The sequence below is a fragment of the Medicago sativa genome, chromosome 3, assembly GCF_051527215.1.
Source record: "Medicago sativa cultivar Bolivia chromosome 3, Bolivia_mono, whole genome shotgun sequence".
NCBI lineage: Eukaryota > Viridiplantae > Streptophyta > Magnoliopsida > Fabales > Fabaceae > Medicago > Medicago sativa.
In genome coordinates, this window is record NC_140751.1 from 3,436,984 (window position 1) to 3,446,270 (window position 9,287).

At 34.1% G+C, this 9,287-nt stretch overlaps 2 protein-coding genes and 1 long non-coding RNA gene across 3 annotated transcripts; all 3 read left to right on the forward strand.

The window, feature by feature from the left end:
- LOC146934957 (F-box/LRR-repeat protein 25-like) lies at positions 1–1,211 on the forward strand. The gene is made up of 3 exons (XM_085750195.1): positions 1–188; positions 273–942; positions 1,041–1,211. Exons 1-3 carry the CDS (start codon positions 1–3, stop codon positions 1,209–1,211), a joined length of 1,029 nt encoding a protein of 342 aa, XP_085606321.1.
- Positions 1,212–2,343: 1,132 nt separating this feature from the next.
- LOC146934958 (uncharacterized) lies at positions 2,344–3,342 on the forward strand. The gene is made up of 2 exons (XR_015030084.1): positions 2,344–2,913; positions 3,094–3,342. It is a non-coding gene; the product is annotated as an uncharacterized LOC146934958 (long non-coding RNA).
- A 3,803-nt stretch (positions 3,343–7,145) lies between these two features.
- LOC146934959 (F-box/LRR-repeat protein At3g26922-like) lies at positions 7,146–9,287 on the forward strand. Its single transcript, XM_085757576.1, has 3 exons — positions 7,146–8,101; positions 8,207–8,381; positions 9,035–9,287. Exons 1-2 carry the CDS (start codon positions 7,166–7,168, stop codon positions 8,375–8,377), a joined length of 1,107 nt encoding a protein of 368 aa, XP_085613702.1. The 5' UTR covers positions 7,146–7,165; the 3' UTR covers positions 8,378–8,381; positions 9,035–9,287.

The following is a 9,287-nucleotide window of genomic DNA, read 5'->3' on the forward strand; positions in this document are numbered from 1 at the left end:
ATGGAAAGACACAAGAGACAACGTAAGGAAGACAGCCAAGACAAAGACGACCATATCAGTGATTTATCTGATTGCGTTCTCCATCACATACTCTCCTTTTTAAACGCCAAAGAGGCCGTTCAAACTTGTATTTTATCAAAAAGATGGATCAATCTCTGGAAGACTCTTCCAACCCTTGCGTTAAGTTGGTCAAACTTTAGAACCCAAAGAAGTTTTAAACAATTCCTGTCTCAAATTTTCTCTCTTCGTGATCACTCAACAGCTATCCATGCTTTCTGTTTGCAGAACAATCATTTTTATATCGGGATTAACCTATACCGAAAGATTATAGAATATGCTTTTTCACACAATGTCCAAGAGTTTCAAATCAATTATGCTATTATTCAACACCTTCCACCATGCTTCTTTTCATCTCATACTTTAACCTCCCTTCATCTTTCCGGTTATTCTTTGATTCGCTCTGGCTCGACACAAATATTTCCAAATTCTCTCAATTTCCCAGCATTAACCACTCTGTCTCTAAGGCACCTTGCCTTTCGTTGCAGCACAAGTGATGAAGATGGTTGCGTCGACCCCTTTTCCACATTTAACATGTTGAATACTTTGATCATTGACTGCTGTGTACTTCTGGATGCACAAAACCTTCACATTTCAAGTACCAAGCTTCTCAATTTAACTATATGTATGTATGATAGAGATCCTAGGAAGAATTTCAGATCCTCTTTCGGAATCGAGTTATATTCTCCAACTGTCCATACCTTTGATTATAGTGGTGGTGAATATATTCCGAAACTTTTTGGGAGCAAGAGCGTTCTCTCTTCGATCAAACATGTAAATATTCATTTATTGAGTTTTCGAAGGAACAAACAATCAATTCTATTCAGCTCGCTGGTTGAACTTGCTAATATCGAATCATTGACCGCCAATTCCTCTGCACTTACGGTACTTTATATTTTAGCATTAATGCTGCTTTTTAGATTGTATTTATAAGTTTTATAAAAAATATGACTTGCAACTGATCGTAATACTTGTTTGTTTAGGATCTTTTATTGTTTCCTGATTTATTGAAGGTTAAGCTCCCTTCCTTGCTGTGTAACTTGAAGTCACTAAAATTAAAATTGTTCCAACCATGGAAACATGCCAAATTTGTGGACTTTTTGCTTCAAAACTCACCCACAGCAAAGGTTGACTTCACCAAGTCATTATTATAAGGTGAAAGGTGCATCCAACAACTTTTTAAAGATAGTTTTTTTGGTTTAGTAATTTCATTTTTTCATCCTTCTATGTTTCTATTTCCCGCAATGTCTTTAGTTATAATAACTTACTTTTAATGGATAAATTACAAAACCCTTATTTATAGAAACAAATGTGTGTGTGCGTGTATGCATGTTGATGTGTGCATCTAGTTTGAGAATAAACTTCTAGCTCACAGAATCAAAAAGCTTTAATCTTTTTTATTCTCTATGGCCCTTTTCTTTATACAATTCTAATTCATTCATTCTGACCCATTCCACAACTATACATGTTTTCTTAAGTAACTTGAATTTGGCTTCATTGGATATAATAAGATTGGTCTATAAAACAAATGATAGAAGTATGAAAAACTAATACCTATATGTTGAGGAAACAGAGAAACTAGAATCTGCATAATGGTAATGAAATTGATTTTCCAAGAATATGTGTGCATGCATTCTCTTGTATGCATCTTGAGTCACATGTATGAGTAGTCACAACTATGATATAGAAATAGCTTGCGAAAACAGTTTGTTTTTAATTAAACTTTTGTTATAGAAATAGCTTGTAAGTAAGAACTGTTATGATAAGGGCTTACGCTATAAGTGTATAATTAAGTTGTTTATAATCTGATCAGAGCCACATATATAATTTGAAAAGATATGATTGCATAAACAAATTGTAATTTTATATATTAGATAAGAGCAGATATGATAATTGATCAAGAGTACATATAATTGCAGAAGTAAATAGCTATATCTTTATTTGGTTGTCTAGTTAAACAGTTATACTAAATAAATATTTCAGGATGTTCTGGTGAATCCGGTCATTTATGAGGGTCAAGCAGGCACAGATCGATGTTAAGAACGTCATCATGACACCTCATATTGTATCCATTTATATATAAAGTTAAGATCAGACAATGATTTTGTATTGATTATTTTCTCTTGTATTTTAATTCGCTTACATTTTAGAACTAGACATAGTTGATATGACAGCCTATTCTCTATGAAATTAAATTTAGTAACCTAAGGCTTTAAGTTGGAGGACATGGTGAGGTTCCAAATTTCCAATCACATGCTGGCTTGAGGATGATACATGTTGAAAGAATTTGACTGATATGATTTGTAGCAGAATAGACTTTTGATCAAGATAAGGGTAATTAATACTATCTTGATACATAGAAATAATGTATAACTGGAATTTGGAAAGATACGATTGCAGAAGTGATTTTATTTTTTTATCAGTAGGAATCAAACTCAGTATCCCGTAGTTTTAAGCACTCATACATCCTGCGCACCAACCTCTTGCGCTTGAACCCAGTAGTGATCGCAGACATTTCTTGTTGTTTTATATAGGCTAGATTGGGGAAGATATGATACTCGATCAAGATATGATTGCAGAAGTAAATGTCTAAAAGTTTATTTTGCTTGAAATAGTTGTAAGTTACGAATTCCTTTATTTCAGGGTGCCCTTCTGGTTAATGTTGCCAGAGGTCCTCTTTTAGACTATGAGGCTGTGGTCAAAAACCTTGAATCCGGACACTTAGGAGGGCTAGGAACCGATGTTGCATGGACGGAGCCATTTGATCCCGATGATCAGATATTGAAATTTAAGAACGTTATCATGACTCCTCATATTGCAGGCGTTACAGAACACTCCTATAGATCCATGGCTAAGGTTTGTGTGGCTGTTTCATATTCCACTTATTCCAGAATTATATGGATCTGTAAAAACTAAAGATATTTTTCCCTATGCTTAAAGTGCTTTTGTACTATTGATTTTGATTTTTTGATATAAAAAAAAAGAGCAAAACTACTGTGAAATCTGATACTTTTCTTGCCTGTTGTTTTACTATAGGTTGTTGGTGATGTGGTTCTTCAACTTCATGCTGGAAATCCTTTGACAGGAATTGAGTTAGTCAATTGAATTGGTGCAAAAAGTTCATAAAGTTCCTGTACTTTTTTGATAGTTTATGATCATTTTCAATGGTGTAGAAACACTTCTAACAGTATTTATAAAATTGAGACCTGGCAATGATTGTTCTGTATTGAGCATTTTGATTCTATTGTTCACGAAAACCAAATAAGACGGGTGATGTTTGTCTCATTATTACCTGTTTATTTAGCCAAGTTTATTTTCAGAAAACCAAATTGAGATGAGGTCCTCTGGTTTTCTAGAAAACCACATGTTCTGAAAGTGTTTACTTGTGTTTTTTAGATATGTACAAACACATCTAAAGTTGTGTGATGGTGGGAAAAGTTTCTCCCTTCCTATCCAAAACACCTCAAAGGGCAATAACAATTAGTAAACTTTAATTTGGATGAGTAATTCAACATGCATTAAAAACCTAAAGAATTGCTAGATGTAATGAAAATGGCTTGAAAACATACTTTTTCGTGTTAAGAGGAAGGCTAGGGTCTCATCTATTGGAGCCACATCTAAGAGTGAGTTAGAGTCAGGTGACCCTAGCGTTCCTCTTCATTTTAATATATGTAACATATTAAGTTGGGAAATGGTTGACTGATAAGAGCAGGTGACCACCTCTAATCATAACCTAAGAAAACTTTAGGGTTGTTTCACTTACTATTTATATCTAGCAGAATTAGATTCCATTTAAATTTGAAAATATCTTTTCAAACCATTTATCCCTCATGTCGAAATCTAGGGGTGACGAATCATCTTTTTTACAAAAACTTTAACCACTACTTTAACTCAATATCGCCTCATATTAGTGCGCGGATGTCACCTAGATGGGCATTTAGCAGATTTTGAGATATTAAAAAAGCATTTTTATTAAAAAATTATTATCATCTTCATACTAATCACACAATTTCTCGCCTTTTATATAACACCATGCTTAGTGTAATACTATCTCTGGTCTCTATTATAAGATTAAGTTCATTTTTTATGTTCATTCAGTAAATAAAGTATCAAGTTCTCAATATAGATCAAGTACGTCATTTACCGAATAAATCTAAAAAATAAACTATCTTATAATAGAGATCGGAATAGTAATAAAAAAACTATCATGAAAAGTTTACTCTAGTTTAAACTAAGTAAAGAGTTTCACGTATATATCCTAGATTATGAATTTTTTTTTGTTGAGAAGTCTATGTTGTACACATTCAATATTTCCTCATACGTAATATGAATCATCAAGAGTTGTTCATCACAAGTAACCAACCTTATGTGTGAGGAAGATGTTACAACATGAATACTTTTCAATTACAAAAAATTTATATTTGCGGAATTCAAGTCCAGTACACCTATGTCTGTCCTGTCAGTGACAACATATTACATATATAGTATCGTGCAAGACAACAAAGTCAACAACCTTACCTGTCAAGTAAGTAACCCAGTCAGAAATTCGATATTGATAGACATTCAGGGTGCGTTTGTTTCAGCTTTATATAAAATAGATTTTGTGTCAAAAGAATCTAGAGATTTTTTTCTAGAGATTTTTTAAAAAATCTGAATCTATTTGTGTTTGCCTACTATCCATAAAAATCTATTTTTTTTTTTAAAAAAAAATGAGTTCTAACATGCACATGTGTTATCTCCTTGTTGTTAAAAAAATAGATTTTGAGAAAAGCTAATCCTAATAGCTTTTCATTTTAGGGTCAAAATAGATTTTTTTGATAAAATGATTTTTCTAAAAATCCTAAACAAACACTTAAAAATGAAAAAAGTGATTTTTTTTAAGGGAAAAAATAGATTTTTTTTAAAAAAAATCTGAAACAAACGGGCCTTCAAACTGCCAAAACATTTACATAAAGCCAATAGGACAAATTCCTCTCTGCCTTTGCCAAAAGCTAGGAAGACATGGTAAGCAAAATAGTAAAAATTTACTCAAAAGGTTGATGTATTGATTACTTTCTTTCTTCTTGTAAATGCATTCAGTAGCATTAAGTATCCACTGGATGACCCATAATAGGGTAAGTAAGGTGATCCATATATCCAATGGCTTAAAACGTCTTCAGGTGAAGATTTGATATCAATTTCATTTGTGATTGATCTTAGTTTAATGTGATGATACAACTTAGTGTAGGCTTTCACAAAAGTCCAAATATTATGATAATTTACTGTTAGTTTTTGGGTATCATTTGTTGAATTTTTACCTTAAATTTTAGTGTTTGGATGTCATTCGCTTTCATGCAATTTTTTATGGGAAATGCTAACAAATACCCCAAGGGCACATTCAATTTTTAGTTTCTGAACAAATACCCCAAGGGCACTTGTCAACAACCTTATAATCCGCCATCTAAGCTATTACAATTTTGCTGTGACATTCAGGTTCCTTCCTATTCATGTAGATCTAATGGATGGTGGTGCGACGAGTGTCTCTGTCCTCCGCACCACCGTACCTTTCTGACGCGCGGTTGCTCTTTGTCGTCGTTAAGGTTGGTTTCTGTTTTTGGTGTTTTTTATTTGTTTCGTTTGGCTGAGACGTTGGTGGGTTTTGTGGTGTGTCGTTGAATGTTTGCCGGTGGTTGTTTGGTTTTCGTGGGTCTCAGACTATTTGATTTGTTTTCTCTCTTGGTTGTGGCGGAGGTAATGTTTGCTCGCAACATAGGTGGTGATGGATCGGTCACGATGGTGGTGATGGATCATATCTAGGTTCGCTTATGAACTTATATGGCTTCGATGGATCTTTGGCTGTGTTGGTTTGTGGTACTTCATGGTGGTTTTCTTGGTGGTGCTGATTTTGGGTCTTTTGTGGCGGGGCTCGTGGTGATGCGCGCTTGGTGGCGGGTGTTGCTTTTAGGTGAGGGTTAATGGTGGTTTTGTGGTTGTCAATGGTAGCTTTGATGACGGTGGTGGTAATGGTGTTGATTTTTGTGGTGGTGTTTGGTGATGGTACAAGGATTTTTGGTTGGCTTTTGCGGTTGTTTATGAGGTGTGTTTGGGTGAAGGTGCTTAGGAGAGCTAATGGTGGTGTTTGAGGTTTTTTTCCCGACTGTTTTTCAAAGGTTGTTGATTGTGGTGTAGGTTTTTAAGTTGGTGTTCATCGGTTGTGTGCGAGCAGCGGAATGTGGGTGGTAGAAGTTGTTTTTGTGGCAGTTGTGACGATGCTTGAGGATTTTGTTTATGTGTTTTCGTTGATCGTGGTATTAACTTTGTTTTGGTGTTTCTATTTATTGATTTCGGAGATAGCCCTTTGTTAGGAGGTGTTTTCTATAGGTTTTTGGATTTTTCTTTATTTTCAAGGGTGAATGGGTTTTTCATTGGGGGCTTCCCATCATCCTTTGTTTATTGCTACTGCAAGACTCCTAGCCTAGCACTCCTTGTGTTGGTTAAAATTCATTGCTATCTTAATAAATTCCATTTTAGCTTTTTCAAAAAAAAAAATTTAATAAGGATTATATTGTGGTGGTTAATATAATGATAAATATTAGACAATTATTTTTTGGTGGTGGCCGGAGTTTGAACCCCAAACCTTACATATTTTATGCGTTGTCCTTACCAACTGAGTTTTTTTGGTAGTGGACTGGGTTTGAACCCCGAACCTTGCATATTTTATGCATTGTCCCAACCAACTGAGCTAAGCTCACGATGACCTTTACCAACTGAGTTAATCACGAGGACAAATATTAGGCAATTAAATTAATAAGGACCGGTATGATAAATTTTAGTTAATTAAATTAATAAGCCCAAGCCCATTGATCATATAATTTACACAACCCTAATAAATCAAATGCATGCTTCAAAATGCCATTGCAATTGCGAGAGGCAGCGTGTTCACATCTAATTAGGTTTACAGCGTGCTTACAAGGTATATTCGCCCTCTTCTTTCTATATGTTTGTTATTAGGTTACATTTCTTGATTCTTAAAAAACAAAAACTTTACACACAATTTGGCAGACTAATATTTCTATGTTTTATTTAATTGTTAGTTTTTTCTCTAATCAACTTAATTTCTCAGACAACAATGGTGAGACGTGAGTCGCAACTTAAGAACGACAACAAAAATGAAGAGGACTTTATCAGTGATTTATCCGATTGTGTTCTCCTTCACATACTCTCCTTTTTAAACGCCAAAGAGGCCGTTCAAACTTGTATTTTATCCAAAAGATGGATCAATCTCTGGAAGACTCTTCCCACCCTTACAATAAGTTCTTTAGACTTTAGGACCTCCACAAGTTTCAATCAATTTCTTCCTCAGATTTTCTCCCTTCGTGATCACTCAACAGCTATCCGCGCTCTCTGTTTGCACTACAATTATTTTATAGGGATTAGCCTATACCAAAAGATTATAGAATATGCTTTTTCACACAATGTCCAACAGCTTCAAATCAATTATGCTATTATTCGACACCTTCCACCATGCTTCTTTTCATCTCATACTTTAACGTCCCTTCATCTTTCTAGTCTTTCGCTTAAAATTGCCCCAACACAAATATTTCCAAATTCTCTCAATTTCCCAGCATTAACCACTATGTCTCTAAAGCACCTTGCCTTTTGTCGCAGCACAAGGGATGGTTGTGTCGACCCCTTTTCCACATTTAAAATGTTGAGTACTTTGATCGTTGACCAATGTGTACTTCTCGATGCACAAAACCTTCGCATTTCAAGTCCCAAGCTTGTCAATTTAACTATATGTATGCATGATTCTGATCCTTGGACCGATTTCAGAACCGCTTTTGGAATCGAGTTATATGCTCCAACTATTCATACCTTTGATTATAATGGTGGTAAATATATTCCAAAACTTTTTGGGAGCAAGAGAGTTCTCTCTTCTATCAAACATGTAAATATTCATTTATCGGATTGCAAGGGATTGGGAGAGAAACCATCAGTCCTATTCAACTGGCTGGTTGAACTTGCTAATATCGAATCATTGACTGTCAACTCAGATGCTCTTACGGTACGGACTTTATATTTTAACATTACTGCTGCTTTTTAGATTGTATTTATTAATTTTATAAAAAATATGACTTGCAACTAATCCTAAAACTTCTTGTTTGCTTAGAGTCACTTCTACTTTCGTGATTTTTGGAAGGTTAAGTTCCCTTACATGTTGCGTAACTTAAAGTCACTGAAATTAAAAGTGTTCCAACCACCGGAGTGGATACCTGCCAAATTGGTGGACTTTTTGCTTCAAAACTCACCCTCAGCAAAGGTTGAGTTCATCAAGTCATAATAAGGTGAATGGTGCATCCAACAACATTTTAAAGATAGTTTTTTTTTGGTTTAGTATTTTCATTTTTGCATCCTTAATTCTATGTTTATATATATTTCCCACAATGTCTCTAGTTATAATAACTTACTTTCAATGGATAAATTACAAAACCCTTATTTAGAGAAACAGATGTGTGTGTGCAGTGTATGCATCTTGTTTGAGAATTAAATTCTAGCTCACAGAATCAACAAGCTTTAATCTTTTTTATACACATCATGTTATAAATAACTTATTTTCATTCACTTAGTTCTGGTGTAATTCATACCAACTATACATGTTTGTTTGTGTAAATTGAATTTGGTCTAGAAAATAAATGATAGAAATATGAAGAACTAATACCTATATGTTGGAATTGATTTTCCATGAATGTGTGTGTATGCATGCATTCACTTGTTATAGATTTTTGTTATAGAAATTGCTTGTAAATAAGAACTTTTATGATAAAGGCTTATGCTATAGGTGTATAATTAAGTTGTTTATCCGATCAGTGCCACATATAATTTGAAAGATACGATTGCATAAACAAATTGTTATTTTATATATATCTTTATTTGGTTGTTAGTTGCAAATTTTATGAATTTTTGTCTAGTTAAACAGTTATACTAAATAATTATTCAGGGTGTTCTGGTGAATCCGGTCATTTATGAGGGGTCAGGCAGGCACAGATGGATGTTGCATGGACAGAGCCATTTGGTCCTGATGATCTAATATGATTTCATTTGGTTAATTTATTTTCTCAAATTATTATTAGTTTTGATATGTAAATGTTATATCTGACGTCTGTGCCGGTACTTCATGAACCGCTTGTTCTTTAGTATTGTTTATGTAAAACCAAATTGAGATGAGGTGTTTGGTTTACTGTGTTCTAAAA

Excerpts from the sequence above, each read along its gene's own strand:
- LOC146934957 (XM_085750195.1), top strand. The coding sequence starts at position 1 with ATGGAAAGACACAAGAGACAACGTAAGGAAGACAGCCAAGACAAAGAC. Across the intron at positions 189-272 it reads CCAACCCTTGCGTTAAGTTG|TTTCTGTTTGCAGAACAATC; the intron begins GTCAAACTTTAG and ends AGCTATCCATGC. Across the intron at positions 943-1,040 it reads CCAATTCCTCTGCACTTACG|GATCTTTTATTGTTTCCTGA; the intron begins GTACTTTATATT and ends TTGTTTGTTTAG.
- LOC146934959 (XM_085757576.1), top strand. The coding sequence starts at position 7,166 with ATGGTGAGACGTGAGTCGCAACTTAAGAACGACAACAAAAATGAAGAG. Across the intron at positions 8,102-8,206 it reads TCAACTCAGATGCTCTTACG|AGTCACTTCTACTTTCGTGA; the intron begins GTACGGACTTTA and ends TTGTTTGCTTAG.